The sequence below is a fragment of the Pungitius pungitius genome, chromosome 16, assembly GCF_949316345.1.
Source record: "Pungitius pungitius chromosome 16, fPunPun2.1, whole genome shotgun sequence".
Classification (NCBI taxonomy): Eukaryota; Metazoa; Chordata; class Actinopteri; order Perciformes; family Gasterosteidae; genus Pungitius; species Pungitius pungitius.
In genome coordinates, this window is record NC_084915.1 from 16,445,294 (window position 1) to 16,469,522 (window position 24,229).

Below are 24,229 nucleotides of genomic sequence, written 5' to 3' on the forward strand. Positions count from 1 at the left end.
GGTGACTCGTTTATTTGGTTCCTCTATTGAATCGACCACACCGGATTCATCCTGCACCCACAAGGAGTCCTGAGAACACTCATGTTATTTGCCGCCAACGTCGAACGTTCGTGTGTGACGAAGCAAAGCGACGCTTTATGAGGGAACGGAATAATCCGATTTCACATTGTTTCCCGGAGACACGTTTTAATGGCGGCGGCGCCCCGGCGTTGATGGGATCCACGTGTCGATGTCAGTCGCTGTTAAAAGGCTCTTTTGTCTCTGTGTCTCATTTTTCCTCCCTTTATGTCTTTTTTTTTTTCTCTTTACAGGCCCAACAGAGAAGAAGCTTCCGGATCTCAGACAAAAAGTTTACAGTCCTCATTAAGTCTGCGTTCTATCCTCTGAGGAAAAACATTTCTAAAAAAGGTATTGGGGACGGAGCCTTATTTAAGAAAAAGGGTTATTTCTGGTTTGAAGGGAAAGAGAAAGCGGGGGTTTGATGTGTATTTTCGGGGGAAAACGGGGGAACGCTAAATGATTTGTAACAATAAAGAATCTGAGAATCGGAACCACAACGAACCCAACACGCAGCGCCTCGCTTTTAAAGAGTAGAAAAGGGACGGATAGGAAACCAATCATCGCCTTCCTTACACCAGAAGCCGCCTCAAACACCTCACTGCAGGGGCCCAAACACGGACCAATCCGCCGCCGAAAATAGTCCCAAATGCATTAAAAAGACTTTGACCTGTTTTTACAGTTTGGAGCTGCGGTCGGCTTTGTTTTATTATCGAATGCAACCATCTGTTAGCCCTTGTTTTGTTACTTTATAAAGGGTCAATTAAAGTTGGTTTGTTGGATAAAATGAAGACAAACTCTGACCGTCCTGGTGACCTTCTGTACCTGATTAAAGGCCATGAAATAAAATCATCACCGCTTGGGGTTGACAGAAATACAAACAGAACCAGTAGAAGTTTGTCTGGTTCCTCCTGAGGAACCGTTCCGGTGTTTGAGGGCTTCATGCCGGGAACCTTCCGTTTTTGTCTGTTGTTGTTTGTTGCAGCTGAAATCTCGACTCAGATTCCACATGAAACCTCCTCGGGGTCCGAGGTGGAGGCGAAGTAGACGTTACTGGTTCCGACCCACTGCGGCTACATTTATCTCTGTCACTGTGTCACTGGGTCGTTTTAAACTGTTTATTGGTACAGTTTGGACTCATGAATACAAACTGTATACAGAAGGTGTGTTGATTTAAGAGCATTCACTGACATCGTTCATTGTCACCACGCGTTCTGCGTCCCTTTGCTTGCATAGAATGTGATGATGTCATTCAAAAAACGATGTCATTAAAAAAACATCCTTCATAACAGAAAATGATGAATTAAATTCTCATTCTCACAAATCTGGAAACTTTTTGGATGACTTTTTACAGGGTGAAAAGTACAAAAACAGTTTGCTGTGTTTGCACTTGAGAATGTGACAGAACGACGTGAGAAGCAAAGGATCGTTTGGTTTCACAGTCCACAGATCTGTTCCTTTTTCAGTGCTGAAAATATTCATTTTCAAAAGGTCAAAATGACTACGCTCCGTCAAAACAACACTTGAAATATATTGGTTAGCATTTCAATTAGCCACCGTGGAGTACAGAATGTCCACATTTAACCTTTAAAGCCCAAAAAGGCCAGCGGGTACCTGCGGCAGGTTAAACCAGACGTGTCACACCATCGATTCGGTACCCGCTCGCCACAGATTAGCAAACAGCTCCAAACACAAAATGTAATTTAAAGGTTTCACACTCACCGCAAACGAAGCGGAAGCCAACTACACGGCACGCAGCGTCCTGCGGAGCAACAAAATCCACAAAACGAAACAACGCAGATGAAACGCAGAAGAACCTCAACCACAGCGCTCTGCGGCATCTTCTATGTGAAGACCGGATCTTTTAAAGCCGAATCAGCAAAAATAGTTCTTAACATTGTTTTAATATTGAACTCTGGTGAAATCACGTGATCCGACAACAGCGTTTGGTTTTTACGAGAGACAAAAGGGGGAAGGAATCAGGGAGCAGCAGGTTCTGATGACGTGTCGGGTGGGCGACTTAATCCTCGCCCTTCCATGTTTCTACGAGGGCGCCGTCAAGGTCAAGAGTTTCATCCGTTACGCTGCGTCAAGTTCAACACATTTCTCGAAAAAAAAAAAGGGAAGCATTAACTCTCGTCTCCCACGAGAACGCAAACCCATCATGATCTTCATCATCATCATCATCATCAGAAAGATGGCTCTGTGGCGTTTATTGATTAGAAATAAAAGGCCCGATGCGGTGAGATGCGATGGCGTCCTCTGCTCGCCCTGAAAGCAGAAACCAGCGGCGACATTCTGATGCGTGACATCGTGCTCCGCTCCGACAGCTTCACGGCGAGCGGCCCGAGGGGAAGATCGATGACACGAGGGAGGCGCAATGATCACCAGAATCAGAGGCATCGGCCACGTAAATGAAATACAACCTTAAGGAGGTGAATAATCTGGAAACGTGTTGTTTAACGTCTCAACATGTTTACTACATGATTTTTGCATTGTTATCATTTCATTATCGTGATTTTTGTATTGTCATCATTTCATGTCATGATTGTTGTACTGCTGTGTTTCAGCAATAAAGCTTCCACCTTCGAGGATCCAGTGACTGCTGCAGTTTTCGACCCAGATGTTGAACTGATGGAAGCAGGAAGCAAGTGACGAGGACTCGACCACGCAGAGCTGCATCGCAGATCACGTGATCTGCATTGTTTCAATCTACAGTCTGATCAGAGTCTTCATCATATCATATGCAGGTCATGTGCACACCATTTTTGAGCATTGTGCATGCCGAAGAAATATATATTTTTTAAAATCTTTGTCTAATGATATTGTTTTATGATCTGATCCTTTTGTTCTTTAGCTTTAGCCATGGTGCTAACTCATGTGTAACATTTCCTTCTCCGCCTCCTTCTACTCGGTTTCATGTGTTTTTGCTTCCCAGAGAAAGCTCACTCGTAGTAACACAACATCTACGCCCACACAAACACACACTGGGAGAGAATGCAAAGACCTTGGGCCCAACAGAACAACAACAACAACAACAAAGAGAGACGGTTTGTAGTGAGCTCAGCAGGAGAGACGAGTTCAGGAATGTGATGTCATCAAAAGGCTGAGCTCACATTATTATACATGATGTACAAAATGTACTCAACAAAACAAATGGGTCAGATAGGCTCGAGTCCTTTAATATGCAGCAACAAAGCGAGGAGGAGGGTTCAAAAGAACGCGACACTTTCACCATCAGATGTGAATGAACACATGAGCGACGGGTTCAGGTCCGCAGTCACCAACTACATGGAGTATAAAACAACCCAGCAGGCCTTGACCAGGAAGCAGATGTTTTGAGCCAGGTGTTGTGCGATAAGTGCTGTCAGTCACACGTCTGCCTCTTGAATCACTGAACAGAAAATCCAGACAACATCCTCCGGCCGAGAGTCGGGGCGCCGCCAGCCGGTCGCGTGTGGCCCGAAGGTCTTTGCACTTCACACGAAGGGAGAGAAGTCAGACATGTTGTCGTCCCCCCCCCCCCCACCCCGCCCACAGGGATGCCAAAGAAAGTCTTTGTGATGTGCTTCTTCTTGGACATAAGGCACAGTCACAGCTCGCCTCTTTCAAACAGAGCGCCAGGCGACAGTTAGTTTGTCCTTTTGTAAAAAAGGCCCCAAGGGGCCAGAAACCGGTCGAGGGGACACACGTGTGTGACACACGATCCGCGCAACACGGAAGCTTCCTAATCAGATTAAAACCAAGAAAAGATTACATCAAACCAAGAAGCAGAAGCATTTAGTGACACTGAAAACAAAGGTTAACAGTTAATCCCAGTTGTGAAAATGATGTGAAACAGTCTGTCAAGACACACTTTGAACAGATCCAAACAAAGAGCGAGTGGACGGACTTCTCTGTGTGCCAATGTGCTGCCTGGCTGATCGTTTATAAATAGGTGACCCCCCCCCCTCACTGCTCTGTTCTCACGTGGTTCAGTATTCTCACACACTCACAGACCTCAATGCTTACACACACTTCTGGATCTGGTATTTTGCTTGGGACTGAAATGGCAGTTCTTAAGAGGTCTAACTTCAAAGAAAAAAGTCCAATGGATGAACTACGAGAGCTAGAAACAGATAACATCAGTCTGAATGGTGCTATTTTGGTATCTCGATCTTATAATACATCCATGACTCGTGCTCATGTCGAATAAATCCTCCTTTATCCTGAATGTAGGACGACATTAAGTGCTCATGCAGAGCTTGAAATGCCAAATGAGCAACAGCAAAAGTATACACCCTTCACTTATCTATGGCTGGGGCAACCATCATAGAAAAGGAGCAGAATAAAGGGGCGGGGCCTGTTGCCATGGGTGATGCCCGCAGTTCTTCCCGTACAGAAATGCGCTTGAGGGAGAAAGGGAAACAGATCAGTGTCTCTTCTAGTGAATCTCTGGAGATTTTCCTCCCAGTTTCTACCAGGAGGCTCCTGGGAGCAAAGAGTGTCGGTGTGTGTGTGTGTGTGTGTGTGTGTGTGCGTGCGTGTGTGTGTGTGTGTGTGATTTAGTTTGCATCTTAGTGTCGTGTGTCCTCTCGGGTCGGACCAGTATATTACCGTCGCCGTTCTTTTATGATGCAGCCAGTCAGAATGTGATGTATGTTCTAAAATATGACCTCCGTGGTGTAAAAAAAAACGTTGGGAAAACCTGCAATTATTTCCTTTTTTTTTTCTTTTATTCATGTATTTCAGTTTAAAAGCCCAATAACTCCTGCAGTGCTGTGTGTATAAAGAGCTTAGAGAGATGGGTATGACACACAGTGGATAGTTTTAGTGTCCCGTGATGGTTTAAATGTCGATTTCAAAGGTTCTTCACTCTCAAACGTACAAAATTAAAAGGAGAAAATATCTTTTAGCATTGAAACATCGGCACAAAGGACCAGCCGTCAGCAGCTTGAATCCAACACTTTCCGTAGTGGCCAGTTAAAACATATCGGCTCAGCCTAAACCTCGGTCTGAGAGTGTAACTTGAATGTGGGTGTGTGTCTGTACAGGTACAGGTCGTCGGTGTTTCCCTCAGCGCAGGCAGTCCTTGTGTGTTCCTGCCCTACTCGTTGACCCTCGTGTGCACCGAGTCCTAGAGGCAGACGTTGTTGCTGATCTGGCAGGTGGATTCGGTGCCGGCCTGCGACAGGAAAAGCCTCCCGTTGGGACACACGCAGACCTCGTAGACGGCCTGCCGGGTTCCGGAGGCCGAGGAGCTGGTGGAGGCCTTCCCCTCGGGCAGCCGCATCAGGCGAATCCTCCGGGCGTCCAGGGAGATCTGGCGGGGGGGGGGAGGAGGACAGAGACGGAGGACATTGGAAACAGGTGCAAGACAAAATAAACGGATAAAAAAAAAAAAAAAAAGTCTGCTGACACATCAGGATGCCACAGAGGGTTTGGGGGGGCGGAGCTTGTGGCAGACTAAGGACGAGAAGCAGACCTCGCACGTCTGTTGGAGGGGGGGGGGGGGGGGGGGTCACGGCTCATGAGCCAGGGAATAGACCTGGAATGCACCGTAGGGTGGACATTGCTGCTCGTCATCTGGTCCAATCGGTGCCTCCTACGCGACGTGAGCACCGTGATTGAGACGCAGGCGGGATGAGAGTCAACTCTCTGTAAGAACCCCAAAAAGACTTCTCCCCCCCCCTCCGGCAGCAAAAACCGTTATCTGTCTTCCCCCCTGTAGCACATCTTGAAGTTCAGATTTAATGGATTCTGAAAGTCTGATTTAAAAGGTTGAAGTCTTTTTTACTTCTAGGATGAATGATTGTGGCTTTCGACATTTTATCCACTTGCTGTTTTAAAGGACACAACCAAGTGAAGTAGCTTCTGGTTGGCTGAAGGTGAATTAAGGCGTTTGTTTAGAATATTTCACTTCTGGCAGAAAACACCGACATCTTGAGACATGAGATCACCTCAGTGAACAGTCTGCATCTGTGAACCCTGCCTCTAGCTGATGACATCACAAAGCCACACCCATTTCACAGCAGAGGGCGAGGAAGCTGGTGTTTTATATTTGAAGCACAACGCGTGAGCTCGGGAGCGGCCAAGTAGTCCCCATGAGAAACGTCACCCAGAATGCATCTGCTCGGCATCTTCTCCGTGGACAGACATCCTGCAGGACCATCAAAGTCATCATTTGGAGTAAAAGTCCCCCCAGAAGAAGAATCCATTCTGCCACAAACACACATACGAGCACACGGCTACTCGTGCACTAATTTGACTCCCCACATTGATCTCCCCCCCCCCCCCCCGTCTTCCTCAGCGGCCTCCGGGGGCTCGTACGGAGGCCGCTGAGGAGAGGAGGAGCCATAAAAATAAAAAAAAGAAGGGTGGAGGAGCCATTATCGGGCGCCTGTGGGAGGCATCGCCATCAAATGACCCGGAACACGTTTAAAGCAGAGTCTCAGCCCGCTGCCTCAGACAGCTGCTGCCCAACAAATCTTTCACCGCGAGGGGCACAGAGTGCGAGGCGCCGTGTGTGTGTCTGTGCGTGTGTGTCTATGTGTGTAGACGAGCCACGCAAAGGTCAGACTCGTGGTTTTACATGTTCTCTATTGTTTCTCTTTCTAATTTTCCCGAAGCTTTCCTATGGCACGTCGCCTCCGCATCGTGCTCTTGAGACAAATATCACAAATAGCCCCATGATGCATCGGTAGAAAACTGTGTGTGTGTGTGTGTGTGTGTGTGTGAGAGAGGTTTGACAAGTGGAGAAGATCAACAGCAACTGATTCTCCACCACGGAACCGCAGGAAGACGAGAGGTGGGCGGGGCTCCTGCGGATGCTTTTAATTACAGTGATCCAAATCCAAGGGCACCTTGCGAAAACCGTCTCTCTCCCCCCTCCCCCCTCCGTCTCGTATCAGAGCTCGTCTCGGGCGTGCGGAAATGTTTTTGTGGGAAACTTTTAAACACTTTCTTCTCCCTAATCCTTCTTCGCTGATTTAAACAGATCTGACATGACATGACTGGTGCAACCTGAGGTGGGAAATCCTTTTATCAGCACAGCCGGCTGTGATGAATGTGAGGACTGTGTAACGAATCGGGGGACGGTTTTGGAGGAATTCCGAAGCGGGAGGGAAAAGGATGAAAGCAGCCGTAGGAGGAGAGTTGAATACAGAAAAAAAAACAGGACAAAGGGAGTGGACAGGAAGATTGAAAAAAAAGCCAAAAGTCAACACTGGTGATTGAGGGAAGGAAGAGAAGAATTTGGGCTGCCTCTCTGTGAGAGATTCTGGTGCCAATAAGCTAAATGCCTGTTCCACATCGGCCGAGGGAGCTGCCTATTGTTTGGATCGCTGTTTGCTAAAAAAATAAAATAAAAAAAAAACGTTTGGACGGGAGAAACGGAGATGGAGCCCAATCAGCCGGTGTGGCCGCAGGACAAAAATAAGTGAAGAAGTTCATTTTTTTTTCGGAGTGGGAGGATTTGTTGTTGTGTCGAGTTGTTTTAGCCTCACAGTTTTGTCAGCAATCAAGTAAGGAGAGGTGGTTTTTCTGATTTCAACCCGTTAATAAGACCAAAATAAGAGAAAATCAATTAAAAAACAAAAGGGATGATTGCTAAGAAGTCAAAAGGTTGATAATACTCCATTTAAGTTGTTGTTTCACCGATCCGAATGTTGTCCACATACATTTCAGCTGAAGAGGGGGCTTCGACTCACCTCTCCGTCCTTGGACTCCAGCCGCAGCTCGTTCCTGCAGATGGCCTGGATGTCTCCGGCCTCCGCCAGGATCTGGATGCCTTTGGGAGCCTCCATCAGGAGGGAGCGGGTGGGGGACTCCAGCCTGGGGACGGTCAGAGGAAGATCAGTGCTGTGAAATAAACACCTCCGACGTCTAAAACCCAAAGCGTGACGCGAGAACGCCCTTCGGCCGCCGCCGCCACGGATGGAGCGGAGGCGGATCTTTACGGGGAGCAGCGGAGGCGTCAAAGCGCCTCAGCGGATTCAGAGGAGGACGTGTCTGTGCTGAGATGTTTGTTCCATAGGGAAGGTTCTTATTGGTATCACACACACACACCTCTACACACACTGTGTTATTCAGCTGGGGGATGGTGAGGTTTCCATCTGAGCAGGTAGCAGCTTTTAAAAGGTTCTGTTTACACACAAATATACAGTTATATAAAGATCTTCTCCAGCGCTTTGGGTCTGGTGAGAATTCATGTGTTCATGAAGACACAAGTCTCTCGTGTAACATCATTCGATCCCGTTGTCAGAACTCAAACATAAAGGTGAGCTCTCTGAACCACAGAGGCCTAACACACGTCTTCATTTACGCTACACAGTCGCTGTGAACAATTCAAACCATTTTGTTGACTCTCATTTCTGTTTCCTTTTCACATTTTTTCCGCATTTGATAATAAAACTGGAATCTAAATGGGTACAAAACAACTTCAAAATGCCACAACAAACCAATTTCTAGATATTTACTCGCTAAATTTGTCTTTGCTTCCAGTTCTTTAATCTCATTTCCCTGTCTTCACCTTTGACCTCTACGGCAGCCACAGGGTACGATCGTTTTGTTCACCCTGGTCTTTTCCATTCCACCTCGTCTCGTCGTGCCCTTTTCTCTGGATTTTCTCGGCAGCGTGTGATATCTGCACCTGGGATCAGAGGTTTGACACTGTGTCTCCGGACTTCATGCAGCGGCAGAACCGTCCTGCTCCTCCTCCTCCTCCTCCTCCTCCTCCTCCTCCTCCTCCTCCACGCCTGACTCCTCGGTCCTCGGCCGTGCGGCGCCTTCTCCAAATCATCCGTCTCACCCTGCCGCCGTGTGTGTGTGTGTGTATAAATATATGAGCAGTGGTGGGTTTCCAATGAGCTGCCGTGGCGCCGCGCGGCAAATCACAGGTTAAATGGCAATCTGGGGCCGGCGCGCGTGCAGCTTATTGCTTCACCGCGGCGCCGAGGAACAGCCGGACACTCGGCAGGGCGAACGCGCCATCCGCTCAATTACTGAGACCGGTGCGAGATGAAGGTGTGGAGGATGACGAGGGGGAGGGGGGGGGAGAAAGGTGCGACTGTGAAATTAGGCAGGACAGAAAGGGAAAGAGGGGTGGGGGGGGGGGGGGGAGGAGGCATGGATGAAGGGTCTTAGCTTTAAACCTGTTCCAATGATAATGTGCATATGGGGCTGAATAATGAAAACAAGAAGGACCGTGTGTTGGGTTTTTCTGGTTTACGGCTTAATGTGAAGATGAATGCAACCACGAGGTTAAACTACGAGGCCACGAGTGGAGTTTAGAGTTAGAGATTAATACTGTAAGAAGCAAAGTGGGCACAATAAAACCCAAAGAAAAGGGCGTCAGCACGTGAGGAGAATGAAGGACGAACGAGAGAAGTCGAGGGTGGGGGAGGGGGATGAGAGGAGAAGCACGAGGACCGGGAGGGGAGGGGAGGGGGGGAGTGGGAGGATGAAGGTAATTGAAGCGAGAAGAAGAGGAGGCTGGAGGGTAAGTGAGGGCAGGAGGAGGATGAGGAGTGGACGTGAGAGAGCGAGCCGGACACCGATAAGGAGACAGAGACGGGCAGTTTGGAGGTGGCAGGGAGTCGAAACAAGAGCCGAGATGGGAGAGGCAAGGAAGACGAGGAGGAAGAGCCCAGGATGCCGCAGGAGAAAGAGCTGCGGGACGCATTCTCTCTCGTGGCCACGCGGCCCTGTGATGTCGAGGAGTCGCTGCTGAGGAGGGTTAATGAGGAGGCTCTTAAAGCTCCTTGACAGTATCAGGGTAACATCTAGCAACAGTTAGAGATGTTTCCTGACTGGGCGGGAGGACCCAGAGGCCTGCGGTGCGGGGAACATACGGGATGTGACTCCGCCTCCTCCGGTGCGTTTTTTTTTTTTTTTATCGCACACACAATCATTTTAAGCAGAGTGAAGAAGAGCCGTGGGACAAACACCCCCGAGAGTGACTCCAGGCGAGTCGTGCAAAGCTTCCAGTTCTTCGGGCTCGTGCTGCCAGTGACCCTCCACCTCCATGAAATGAACACGACGACCTCACAGTTCCCCCGTTTCCATCGCCTTCGGCGCCTCGTTTGCGTTCCTTTCATCTGTGCCTCGGATTTGTCCAGGACACAAACCAGGGTGAACGCCGCCGGTGTATGACCGACGAGGCATCACCCCCCCCTCCCCAGGCGTACGATAATTGATGTTAATGCAATATCCCAAAAATGGGGTTTAGAGCCTTCGTTTCTACCCAGCAGACGGGTGATTGTGTCACACAGGCGATCACATGGTACCGACGCTGGCGGGTCTCAGGGATGGTTCTTGTGACGGATGAACCACTGAAACGCTGTTATTAGCCATTTGTCGTCACCGTCCTTCTCCGCTGCTCCATTTACTAACTCAAAGGCTTCCCGTCTCACTCGGGCCTTAATCTGCACCCGGCAACAATGCGTCCTCTGTTCTATTTCCGCTCCGTTCGGTTTCGCGCGTCTTCAATACTTTTCGAGCTCTTTCTTTTCCTTCTTCCTCCTCACTTCCTCTCATTCTTTAATCTTCACACTTTGTTCTTTTGGTCTTTTCTTCTTTTCTCTATTTCCGGAATTTTCTTATTTTCACCTCACAGGCGCTTTGCCGCTCCGCCTCGCTTCATATTTCAGATCAAAATCATGTTACGATTTCTCAGAGCACATTTCGGTCTGTTTTCTGCTTGTAATTTGACTGGGTGGGGGTGGCGAGGGGGGGGGGGGGGGGGTTTGGAGGTTTAGAGGACAAACCTCTATGCCTGCTGAAGTGTACAAGTTGGGGAAGTTATGGAGAAATGATTTTATTTGTATATTTCTGTTTGGTCTGTTTCTACAAGCTCCTTCACCCTCACAGGTGATTCCAGGTTGTTCTGGTAAATTAAACGTGGGCCGGGAGTTACGTGAAGTCAGCGAACCCAAAACGTGTGACAGGGGTGTGATGACAATTATGTCGACCCGACTGCTTTCTGCTTTGTCTTCACTTCTTTTCGATTCGGGGCATAATGCCTTGGATTGTGTCCATTTCAATCCCCGATTGATGTTGATTTGAAAATGAAGAGGGGCCGGTGAGGAGAACAGAGCAGGGATTACGGCTCCTACGGACAGACTTTACTTGACAGGAGAGCTAATTTACCCTCACTTCAGAGATTTCTACAATTAAATCCTTCCTCTTTTACTGGGTCCTCTGGCCCACCTCCGGGGAAGTAGAAAAGAGGGGCGAGACCTTTTAAACACTTGAGTGCGTTACGGAAGTATTGTGACCCCAGGGGCTGAAACACATACGAACACAATGGTTTGATTAAATGTAGAAACGTCGAGGTTGAAATGAGCTCGTAGGTTAGAAACCCTTTGGTGGGTCATTCTCAGACTTTTCTTAAACACAATTAGCCACACGACGATGGATTAAAACACTGTTAACATGTCTGATGACTAAGAAACCTCCATGATTGGCGTTCTCGAGTCTATTTTTTTTACGGTTATGAACTTTCACTGAAGACTGATGAATGGTTTGAGCCTGACCAATGATGCTCGTTCATTAACCGTTGGTGCATTATTTGTAGTCATGTCTGTGTCCTGGTGCCCGCCCCCCACGTGTACGCATGTATTCATCGATCCGACTCACCTCAGCTCTTTGAAGGGCTCGGCCCTGACGTGCGGCGTCTCCACCGATTTGCTGAACACGGCTCCTTCGGCCCCTGAAATCACAGAACACGCCGTCAGAGAGAAGAAGAAAAAACTCCCGTCCGATCAATCGACATATCGAGCCGGCCCGATCCACGCGGCTCCCCCCGGCCGCTGATAACACACACTCACACACATTCGAAAGAACACTTTTATGTGTTTTTAAACTGAAAATCAGGGGGGGGGGGGGGAGGAAGTAATAGATTCCAAGCTGCTCGGAGCTTCACTGTAAATACACAGTGTGTAGCGGAGGCAACCAGTCGGACTAGCACCCTTTGGGCTGGGGGGGGGGAGGGGGGGGGGGGCGTAGAGAGCACGTCCTCTAACGTGGTGTTGGAAAGTAATTGGATTACTGGCCGTGTTTACAGAATGACTCCAGGTCATAGTTCTTAAAACACATGCCTATGTGTGTGTGTGTGCATCTCGTGGTAATGCCACTACATGCCACTGATGATATTTAATTGGGAAATAGGAATGGGTAGATGCATAGTAGCAACCCCCCCCCCCCAATAGGATAGGAAATGAGACTTTCTAGGAAAGCTGTTTAATAATAAATAATGAGTGGTTCATTTTAGGGCTCTAAATTAGTCATGAAATCATTTTCTGTACTTTCATCTTGTTTCATTTATTTCTTTGATTAATGTGATCTGGAGGCACTTCTTCTGCGGAAAACAATAACAAACATACCAAGGATTTTACATTAATAATAGGGCAAAGTATCAAGGCAACCATTAAAGGGAGCAAGTAGGAGTAACAACCCTTCAGCCGGGCAAAGCTAGGAGGAAACTTCCTTCCTTCTTGACATATTCACGGTCACGGGGTTCTATGACATTATGTGTGGATTCGGCCGTATAAGTGATGAAAGCGAGGTGATTATTGCCAAGACCTTTCAAGTCGTCTGTGTTGAAGCAGCCAGGACGACTTTTAGAGTTTAAAGAGGCGTTTTAACGTCTCCACGACGTTCCCCTGAGATCTTTACAACACCCTCGCTCCCCCAGGGAGACCTTCATAACGGCTCCATCCGTCCAACCGGATACCGGTTCCCTCTTAACGACTCCCACACTCCCTCTGCGCCTCGCTTTTCTTTTCTTTTTTTAAATCAGAGATGAGCAAGTAAAGCGTTAACTGAGATGATTTGAACGTTATTTCATTTTCACCGTTCCACCAAAAAGAGGATCAGAATCCTACTTTCCCTGTTAGTTTTTTTTTCACAAGTTAAACAAAACGTCTGCCCTCCAACTCATGAAAGCTCATGTGACATTTAAATATACCTGTTCAGAGTACAAAGAGCAGGACGTAAAGTGGAGTGAAGCCTCGGCGCGTGTCACCGCAGTAAAGTGAGTGAAGATAAAACAGAATCCTGACTTTGGAAATATCCGAAATAAAAAGAACAAAAAACGCTCTTTAGTTTGCTTCTGGATGTCAGCCTTAAATCGCCTGTTTAAAAGTTAAACCAATGTCATTTATATCATTTCTAGTTCAAAGTCTGAACAATAGCTTGTTAAATGTTGAGGATAACTGACGGTGTCCAGAGATGCTCACGAGTCCCAAAGCTCGAGTCCGAGTCGAGTCTGAAGTCTTTCGAGGACGAGTCTGAAGTCGAGTCTGAAGTCACCGTGTGTGCGACTCGAGTCGCACTCGAGTCCGAGTCTCAAACTCGAGTCCCCATCTCTTATCAACGTCCCTTTTACCGTAAAAAAAAAAACATACCAACAACTTTTTAGTTCCTCCTTTACTCTTTACTTAATGTTTTTTTGTGGTTTTTCCCATAAAATGAAAATACGAAGCGTAGCCGCTAAACCGGAAGTACGTAGATTTTCACAGTAAGAATCGACGCAACCGTCTGTCATGACTGCGGTTACCAGGGTAACAAGAGGAGAAAAGTTCATTAACGGATATAAATAAGTAATCCTGGTCCGACGGGATGTGTAAGCAGCAGTAGGTGACTACACTCGCTGCTCTTGTCCACGTATTGTTTTGCTTCAGTGAGCAGAGCAGAGACCGTTTAAGGAGACGCAGAGTAAACAGTCCGCCGCTGGAGCGCATACGTCCCGACGTCAGCTAACCGTCGGTCAGACCGCCAGCGGCACCCCCCCCCCCCCCCCCCCCCCCGTCAGCGGCACCCAGCAGCGGCAGGTGCATTCGACATCTTTCTCGTGTGTGGCCGCGCGTGCACAGCCAGCAATATATGTCAATGTACGTGTTACGTAGGCAGGTAACGGAGGGAGCGGTATAGCGAGCTCATCAGTCCCAAAGCTCGAGTCCGAGTCGAGTCTGAAGTCGAGTCGGAAGTCATCGTGTGTGCGACTCGAGTCGCACTCGAGTCCGAGTCTCAAACTCGAGTCCCCATCTCTGACGGTTTCTCAGTGCAGAGACACGAGTACGAGCCAAATATCACCCGTAGATCATCCCCCGCACAGGTGCAAAATGTGACATTTGTTGACGCGGCGACGGCCGCAGATGTTCTTCATTACGACCTGTCGTCTTTATTTGTGTTCCACGCCGCCTCCGGGGGGGGGGGGGGATAAACGACTTAATCAATTGGACTCTGTGATCACCGGCTACACACGCGATTACGGAGCCGACAGCCCAAATAGATGATGCCGTTAAAGATGAACGCGTCTGTGAGAGCAGCCGCGTGTCCCGCGTGCATCTGTGTATATGCGAGTGTGTGTGTGTGTGTGTGTGTGTAAGTGAGAGGCGGCAGTCAGACTACGGGGTGGATATCATCAGTTGTGGCCTGAAGTACCTCAGAGGTGATGAAATGCTGAGATACACGAGGCGCAGAGGGAATAACTTCAATGATTGGTGGTGGTCCCGCAACAAAAAAAACCAGAAACACCGAATCCCTGCGCTCATGAAGCCGACGGGATGCGGCACACAGAGAGACACGCGGCTAGGTGGGCCGTGCATGAATCATTATATTATATTAATATAATGACCCGTGTGAGCTGGATTAGCATGCGCAGACACGCGGCCCATTGCGACGCCCCACCCGTGTGTGTGTGTGAATGCGCCGACTAAAGATGCTGCTGGGTTTAATTAAGCGCCGGGGACGTGGCTCTGGATGAAATCACATCAGAGCGAGGAGCACAGACACCAGGGACTGGCTGCCCAAACCCCGGAAGGTGTGGTCGGTGACCCCCGACTCTCTGTTGTCCCACCTGAGGATCTCCCTCTGCTCTTTGGTCTAGTGAGGAAGTGTTGTGAAGCCACTTCCCCCCCCCCCCTCTGCCTCAAACACTTCTACTGTACAGCTGGCAAAAAACAGCAGAACAAAGTAAAAACCTCCTGGAGGTGAATCCAGCCGTTTCATATTCGTCCATTTAGTATTTTCCTCTTTTGCTCCACATTATCTTTCTCTCTCATTCCATCATTTGCCTCCCCTCATTTTCTCTGCTGCAGCGTATTTAATAATCTCCCCCTTTTGGAATTGAAGTCAGACTGAAGGTGTAGCCAGCAGCTCCTTCTAATAAATAGCCAGCACCCCCTGCTGAGACGCTTCACCCTTTCTCCTTCGAATGGTACAAGCAAATCAGCAGCTCTCTTCTAAAGGGGGGCAGGAAGGGGGGGGGGGCAGGGGGCATTTCTCCACCTCTACAGCAAGTTTAGGCTGTCAAACATAATACACATCCGGGCAGAGAGATTAAAGTCGCTACTGAATTAAGAACGAAATGGGGGGGAAGAGGAGGGATGGAGAAACCGGCGCAGAAAGAGCGCGAGAGAAGAGCTCGCTGCAGGAGAGACGGGACAAGACACTGACAAGCGCCCCTCCCTATCAATCATTTACACCTCGGTCGTGTCGCTCCACAACTCCTGCCTAAATATGCTGACAGGGCGCCGAGACTCAACAGCGATCAGTGACACAGCGAGAGGCGCTCGAACAACGGCGACAGCTGCAAACATCCGTCCCAGAATGCACCGAGGGACGAGCCGTCAGTCATTACAGCCGGGTGCGTGCATTTTATCTGGGAAGCACTGCCAGTGGGGCTGGGAGGGGGGTGGGGGGGGGGGGCTTGGAAGATCTCAGCTAAATTCTCAAAGTTCTTTTCCCCACGTATCAATGACAGATACACAGAAAAACATGCAGGCTTTAGCCAATTTGTACCAGCCCCCCTCCCCCCCGTGCCCCCCCCCCCCCCCCGCCCCACTCTCCCCCGTGCTAGTCTATGACAGGTCAATGTCATTCATTTGAATGCATTAGTGACTCCTGGAATGGCAACCACAGTTGGTTCACCACTTTGGTCCAAACTGAAAAATCTCATTAACTGGTGGATGGATTCTAATTGAATTCCACACGACCATCCATGGAGCCCACAGGGGACACGGGGGGGGGGGGGGGGGGGGGATCTTTGGTAGAGAAGCATCGCCGGCTTGAAATCTGATGACCTTCCAGTGGTGTCATTTGTAATTAGCACTATTTTTTGTCAGCATGCTGAGCGCTAAACAAAGATGGCGGTCATAACGATGGTGGGAACTGCTCCTGTGAGGATGTAAGTCCGAGTAAATACAAACCGTGATAAATTAAACTGCTCATTTCTGACTATCGCTTTAAAAAAAAAATAATTTTCTAAACACAAGACAATTATCCTGAACTTTTGAATGCACCGTTTTGACGAAACAGGCGGCCTCCAGGCGGCGCTAATGAAGTGCTGGGCCTCTAATAGGAAGGAACCACGGCGAGTAGGCCCGGAAGAGCGCCGGGCCGTGCTGATTAGCAGTGTGTGTGTGTGTGTGTTTTAAATCGTTAATTTGCACATTCTGCATCTTAACATATACATGAAAAAGGTTCCGGATGCTAGCGGCGAACACAGCGCTGAGTCTGACGAGTCGGTTTCTAACAAGAACCTCCTTCTGATCCGTCACACTTTAAAAGGAATAAAATACTTTAAAATATCTTTAAACATGGACAATCCTACGAGGGGGCAACTGTGACTTTATGTGTGGAGCCGTCTCTCAGGGGATCACGATTCAGAGGGTACAAATTTAATATATTGCAATATAGTGTGGTACTGTAAGCAATGAGATTCATTTTGATCTCCGTCAAAAGCATATTAAAAAGACACCAGCGTATGCGTGCACTCAGATACAATCACCTTTTCAGATCAGAGCAGTGGGATCATCCAGCATCAGCACTAAGTAATTACTCGTTTAACTTTCTCACACATGTTGTGTTTGCGCGTCCACGTGATTTGTTGAAAACACAATTAAAAGTTGTCCTCGTCTTCTTTAATTGGCTGGGACTTTCAGTCAAGACGACAGAAGACACCTCCTGGGATCACATCTGGGTTCAACGCAGCTACGCCGACGCTATGGTCCCGCCGAGGAGGTGGAGGGGGGTGACGGAGGAGGTGGAGGGGGCGCCGTGGCTCGTTACCAGCAGGTTTTTTTTTTATGTGCCTCTTAACTGCGGCTCAGTCGATGGGGAGCCGGCGGACTCGGATCGATCCGGCCCGCCTGCGTTCACACGCTCGCTCGCTGCGTCTCCAGCACGCCGCTCCCCTCCCCCCCTCACTCTCTCTCTCTCTCTCTCTATTTGCCTCGTAAACATGTGCAAACAGACTGCATGGGGGTGGGATCGATAAAACCCATCTTGGGGGTTTTACTTTCACTTCCTCCAGCCAAAATATAACGCCTCCTCCTCTCAAATTATTTCATCAGTACGTTTGCACATTTGACCTTGTGGTGATGTTGACGTCCTCCTCTGTATTTCTTTTTTTTTGGTTGTCTTTCCCTTCTTGGTTCGTTCCCAATTTCCTTACATTTATGACCTAATCTTGTTTCCTTCTCTTTCCTTTACGCTCCCTCCCCAGAGAGCCTTATTCCCTCCATTGCCTCCCCCACTTTCCTTTGCATTTTCTTCCTCTAATGCTCTTCCACACCTTTATAATCCTCCCATTACTCCGTGGCTGCCTTCGTTCATTTCAGCCCTCACTCTTTTCTTTGTTTGTTCCGCATCTCGTTTTCTAATCTGCTTCTTTTCCACTTCACCTTGATGCTTCCTCTTTAATGGTTCCTACTTCTTTCACACTCCGATTTCATATCCATCCATTGCTTGCTTTTGTTCCCTCTCTTTCCCCACACTTCACTCCTCAAGTGCTCCTCTCTCTCATTTATTCTTCTTCCCTTATTGTTTTTCATTCTCATTGTCTTGTTCCTTTACTCCAGTTCCTGCTCACGCATGTCTCCATGTTCCCTTTCTTCTTCTGAACGTCTTTCACTTAGTCCTCCGTTTCCTCCCCTCCTGTCCTCGTTTCTGTATTTCCTTCCTCTCCCTCGTTTCTCCCCCTCACGCGCCCCCCCCCCCCCCCCCTCAGAGGTTTTTGTAGTGCGCGGCTGAGATCAGTCGGGGAGCTATGAAGCATGCGGCGGGATGAATCAGTGCTGTTTGGAGACCTCATGAAGATCCGCTTAATGCTACTTCATGTTGGCGATAAGGAACGGCAGCAGAGAGAGGTGAGGGGAGGAGGAGAGGAATCAAGGGTAAGCCCCCCCCCCGCCCCCCCCACAGCATCCGATACAGATGCAGGAACCCAGCAGGCTCATCCCTTTGAACTATTAGAAGCTGTGGGCTGATTTGGTGCTGGATGGACACAGGAGACCACTCCTCCTGCGCGCTGTGAAAAACCACGCCAACATCGCGTCGCGTCCATTGCTAGCCCGAGTGACCTTCAGGGTCCCCAGTCCCGCGGGTCGCTGCGGCCCAGTTAGACCCTGGCGAGTCTGACGAGTTGGTTGTGACAACGTGTTGCGTACGTGCACGTTCACGCAGAGGGAGCTGCTGACATTGTGAAGGCGGCCCAACGGGTGAAATACTGCAGGGTGCTGCTGCTGTGGATCACGCCGCGATATCCACAAGGTCGTGGGGAATAAATGAATGCAGAAGCTCATGAAGGTAGCTGCGGCCCCCTGGGGGGGGGGGGGGGGGTGGCGCCGTGGTTATTCATGTGCGTCCGCCACGTCGAGAGGGAAAAGAAAAATCCCATTTGATCTAATGCAGCCAGAGCCCTGACATAAAAATATGTTAACCATGTAAATCCATCCATTTATATAATATCGGTTTGAATGGTGATGATTCATGATGATCATGATCAATAAAAAAATTAATTAAACTGCTGAATTTTTTCATTGTATAAAAAGCATCATCGCATTCAACATGTGAACCTTACACTAACTTGGTATAAGTCACGATACAATCAATACCTGCCGTGTCAGGTCACGTGACCGCCGAGCTGCTGGAAGAGGCTCAAGCCGCTGTGGAAGCTGTCGTGCATATTTACATTTGGTCTATGACACAAGCAGCCATCTGTTCCAAAAACCTTCCTCCTGTGAGAGACTGTGAAGAGCGGCCCCCCCCACAAACACCCACACAACACACTGATTGAAATTAAGATCGCATGTCCACACTGACACTGTGGCAGAGCAATTCAAACACCATTAACCAAGTTAATTGTCAAACGGGATGAAGGACAGGAGGAAAACTGCCGATGTTGGGGCTCCATGCTCTGATGGGACCAACAGGAATCTCTGTTAAATGCTCCATTATTTTGAGCTGTAATAATAATAAGTGTGCGTGCTTAACACCACAAACATCTTCACGCCACAGAAACCATCTGATCACACATTGTAAACGTGGCTGGCTTGTCGCTGTTTTAATTAATTTATATGTACATATATGAATTATTTAGCTATTTCCTGCAGCTTTTAGACATTTAATAACTGAATTGTTTACGTAGGAAAAACAAAGACAGCATTGACGTGTCCACGAGCAGATTGGAGATCCAATAGCTCAGTTGCTTATTCCTAATATACCAAAATACTTATTTTACCTCCATTAATGATATCTATTTTTCCAGCAGACATTTTGTGGAACAGCGGGAGAATAATTTTTTTTAGGTACGTAAAACATTTCCCCCCCCGAGTAACATGTCCCCTCATCCCTCGAGTCGCTGCTGAAGTTTGCTCCAGATACCACATTTCCCCCATAATGCTTTGCAATCTAAACAAAACAGACCACCCCAGGTCGTAATTTCTCTTTCTTTACATGATCTCACTCTTCTTACAACTCATGTCCCCATCGCGCTGTGATCCCTCCTCTTCTTTCCTTCCTGTCTGGGTCCTTGTTTCTTCTCCACAACCGCAGTGATTAAACCCGGGCTGCAGGAGGAAGAGGAGGAAGGAGGTGCGTGTTGACGAGGGTCAGGGACTGGACGGGGGGGGGGGGGGGCACGGGCTTCGCGCTCACTAGCGGACAGTGAGGTGGCACATTAGCATGAGATGTATTTCGCTCTCCTCCTCCTCCTCCTCCTCCATCTCATTACGGCGGGTCAGAGAGAGCCGGAGGAGGATCTGTGCAGAGCGGAGCTAAACGAGCCGTTTAACGAGGAGAGAAGACTCCGGAAGCAACTTCGGGCAAATGTGTCTTTTAAAAAAAAAATGGGGGGCGTTAATTCACGCAACGCACCAATTCATTGGCACTTTTAAAAAACGTCCGGTACACGTAGCTCCAGCAACCCGCGTGTCGTCATCTGGGTAAATTTTGAGATCTTCTACCCGAGACTATGAGGCTTTTTTTTTATCATTGTGCGTTAATGAAGCCGTGGGCCCTCGACTTTATGTCTCCGTCTGTCCCACGTCCCTGACGTATCGACCAGTGTGATCAACGTGTCTCTGTGTTTACATTGATAGTCTCTGCACGTCGTGTCGATGATAAATCCAGGACTCGATGGGACTCCAACGCTCAACTCGTCCAAGAAATCCTTCACGGTTTGGTTAAGTCATGAGTTTATTTTTGTCCGTGAGTGCTTTCCTTCTCTTTATACATTTTAATTAACGGACAAAAACATTCCCCGATGAATATAGAACACTGTACTGTAGCTTATTGAAGTCAATGAAACCTACACAAATGGACACACGTCCCCTGTCCAATCAAAATTAGCATATTTTGCTTATTCCACAATCCTCGCCGCGTCCCCCTCCCATTAAATCAGTGCCTGTTAAAATGATAATGAGAGAGCCATATGGCAGACACAAACGAGGGCAGCGGAGTAGTTACACCAGAGCAGCAGCAGCAACAACAAGAAGATCCGTCCCGATAATTAGGTCCCGATGTGGAGGCGGGACGACGCGCATCGTCTCGTTCACGTTGGCGTTTGCGTTAAATCGGCATCTCCTGCAGCTGCTCAAGGCAAAGGGAGACAAGCGGAGGGTGAAAGGAGCGCGAGGACCTCCGTCTGGGCGCCTCCACCCTCGGGGCGGAGATCCGGTGTAAACTCACTCCATCAGATCACATCTTCCGGAGTAGAATCCAACAAACAGCTGGATGTTTTGCGCCAAAACTGCGAGGCCAGGTTTCAAAAATCGTTTGTTTGGCGTTTGTTGAATTATTTGCAGTATTTTAACGTTGAAAAACCTTCAGATACATAATTTCAATGCATAAATATTCAGTGGTAGAAATTCAATCACGTTTTTCTTTCGAAACCCGATGACACAGATTTACCTCCATAGTCTACGGTAATAAAGGGAAGTGCGTTCAACAAGCAGACGCACGTCTCCGAATGGATTAGAAGAAGAGTCTCTTCAGCTCGCCACTCTCCTCAATGGTCTGCTAGAAACTCAACGCAGGAGAGATGAACACTTGTAACACACACACACACAAACAGATCATTAGTGGCTGAAGCGACTGGGCCTTAATGGATCATGTATCATGTCCTTAACGTGGTCAGCTGACAGGAATCCAATGGCATAACGCACTCCGGCACATTTCCCATGCACACAAGATAAAACCGCGAAACGTAGGCGGCCTCCGACTCGCCTTGGATAAATCCTCCGCCGTGACGCAGTAACTCTGAGGTGTCTTTTATGGTCTTATTACGGCTTAACGGTGTCCACTCGCAGCAGGCAAGGAGCGCTGGAAATAAAAAAGACTGAAGCCTTTGGGCGGGGGTTGGGGGGGGGGGATATATGACTGAGCCTGGAAGCAGTTTGATGGAACATGGAGATGGAGATCAGCCAGGTAGTTTCACGAGAGGGAAGACGTTTTCCTGAGAGCAGAGCTGAAAGTTGAGGTTTAGCACGGGCCAATACGTGTCCTTTCTGTGCTGCACTCACATTCAAACTGGCCTCCTAATAAATATACATTAATGGATGGATATATGATAATATATGATATTTATTACACCCCGTGAAGTGTGACACTCAACGGCTTATAGTCATAACAAACCTCCCGTCTTGTGTTTAAAGCTGAGAGGTCTTTAAGTTTCACTACATTCTTTGACGATAAACTCTAGCCAACGCTATCGGGGAGATGGCGTTCTCCTCCCATCTTCTGAACACAAAAGAGCATTAAAAGTCCACAGTCAACCCCCGGGAAATAGACCACATGACATCTGAGCCCGACCCCGGGGCCAGAAGGCTGATGCAAGGTTAGCTGTTAGCTTCAGGCTACCGAAGCTGGGGGGGGTGAGATGGTCAGACCCCCCGCAGGGAGACCGGAGAGGGGGCGCGATGGTCTGTGTGAGAGAGTTAATCAGAGCTCATTCCTTGAAGACGGAGTAAATCACAAAGTTGCTGTTAAACAATCCCAGAACCAGAGAGAGACTTTTATTTGTAGGTTGCTTTGTAGATTTCCTTTTTCTTTCTCCCTGTTGGATGGAGCCTTGGCAGGTCATGACCACGGTGATTCCACCTGCTCCGTTCCAGGGCTCCAGCAGATGAATCTTACACTTTTTAATGAGGTGAGCAGGAAAACGTATTTCGCCTCACAGTTTGACCCCCGGAGTTTAAGAACTTGACCTTCGGTGCAGGATGAACAGCGGGGCCCTTTCGTTATGAGGCAAAAGGTTGCCGGGTGTGACATATAAATCACTTACACACTGTGCATCACTTTGACCCCGTAGCCTCAAATTCTCTGTCATAACTTCGATATTTAAAGCTGCCGCACGGATCTTATGACTTTGTGACGACGGGGAAATTGCCATCGGTGCACTTTTCTTTTCTTTTGGCGACAACGCGGCCAAGGTACCGACAATGAAGAGTATTCGTCCCTTTAATCCCATGGAAAAAAAAAACAGAAAAAAAGAAGCATGTTCTGCAGCATTAATGAAGTGATTCATGTAATATTTTCTCTCCAGGCTAATGTCTTCTGAAGATGTCTTAAAATGGGAACAAGCGAGCTGATTTTGCTCCGCAGTCATAATTCAGCCAGAAATAGGAGTTAAGGGAGGCTTTGCGATCAGATTAATCCAGCAAGAGTTCAAACAGGGGTTTTCTGCACTCTGGAACATTTATTTTTTGCCTAAAGCCCTCTGTCTGCGATTCTCATCCACTTTGGGAGCGCTGCGTTAAAGCGTCACGAGTTTGCCGGCGTCCTCCTGAAGCTCTGATCAGATCCTCCTCAGCACGCTCTCTGAAGGACCAGATGGGGGAGATGCAGATGTTGCCTCAGTCCCAACCGTCACACATCGGCCTGTTGGCTGGACCGCCGATCTTGGCAAAGATGTCCTGGGTTTTTGGTTTGCACAATATTCATTTGGATGTGATATTACTAAAAAAAGACGATAATATACTTTGCCTTGATGTTGGATTGATCCCGACCTCCTGGTGTGTGTGTGTGTGTGTGATCCTGTCAATGAATGAATGTAAAAGTGAACAATTATTGAACCTCCATTTTCCCCAAAGAGCCGCCTGACTCTCATCGTAGACCAGCAGACGAGATGCAGCATTTCTTTTCTTTCCCTCACAAAGCCTTTCCGTAATCATCCAGCCGTCCCTTGTTTTGTCTGCACAGAATATGAAAGAGGCCGAGGACCGTAATGCGGGCTGGTAATTACTCAGCGAAGTGCAGCCTCACTGCTGATAACACCAGGAGATGAGCGAAAACAACATCGGTGGGTGATGTCATCGTGTTGCGGCGCTCTTGTATCCTCCTTAAAGGCAATGCACGGCGTTTGTGGAAAAGAAAAGAACCAAAATAGGGAAACGTGTCAGTGTGAAAACACTCGTGACAAGCAGCAAACAATAGGAGGCGGGGAGGCGGCGGACGTTCCAAACAGAGGCGATTTACATGAGCTCACAAGCGCACCTCAGCGCCTCTTTGATCCGAGACCCAATTTACCGTCACCGTTGACAACCCTGAATGGATTTTCAACTCAGGCCCCTTAGTTGCTTTCCAAAAAAGGTTTGTAATTACTCTCTATGCTTCAGATGGTCAGACGGACAACATCCCCGACAGGGCGGGTCCAGCCGCGTCTTTGAGTTACATTCATCACTAAATTAAATATGCATCTACAGAACTCACGCTTAACCTTTACTATAAACAGGATTACATTTTTTAAACGATACGAGTAACCCAAACTGGTGATAACAGTTAAAGCCTGGGATTAAAGAGCAGACTGGAGTATTTCAGTTAGTCAGAGTCCACACTTGGTTTCTGTTTTTGTTAAAAAATGGTGGTGAGGTAATAACGCTGGATCAATAAGCCACCACCATCGGTCCTT

General features: G+C 48.3%; 1 protein-coding gene across 3 annotated transcripts in view; it reads right to left on the reverse strand.

Annotated features, from left to right (window-relative positions):
- Positions 1-3,218: 3,218 nt before the first annotated feature.
- Positions 3,219-24,229, reverse strand: part of sgcd (sarcoglycan, delta (dystrophin-associated glycoprotein)) — a 133,030-nt gene continuing 112,019 nt past the window's right edge. For all 3 annotated transcript variants that reach the window (XM_037466919.2, XM_037466917.2, XM_037466918.2), the window contains 3 exons: positions 11,674-11,746; positions 7,746-7,869; positions 3,219-5,359 (listed from right to left, as the gene is read on the reverse strand). In XM_037466919.2, coding sequence (XP_037322816.1) covers positions 5,174-5,359; positions 7,746-7,869; positions 11,674-11,746 — 383 coding nt within the window. In that variant the 3' untranslated portion in view covers positions 3,219-5,173. The remainder of the gene's footprint in view (positions 5,360-7,745; positions 7,870-11,673; positions 11,747-24,229) is intronic.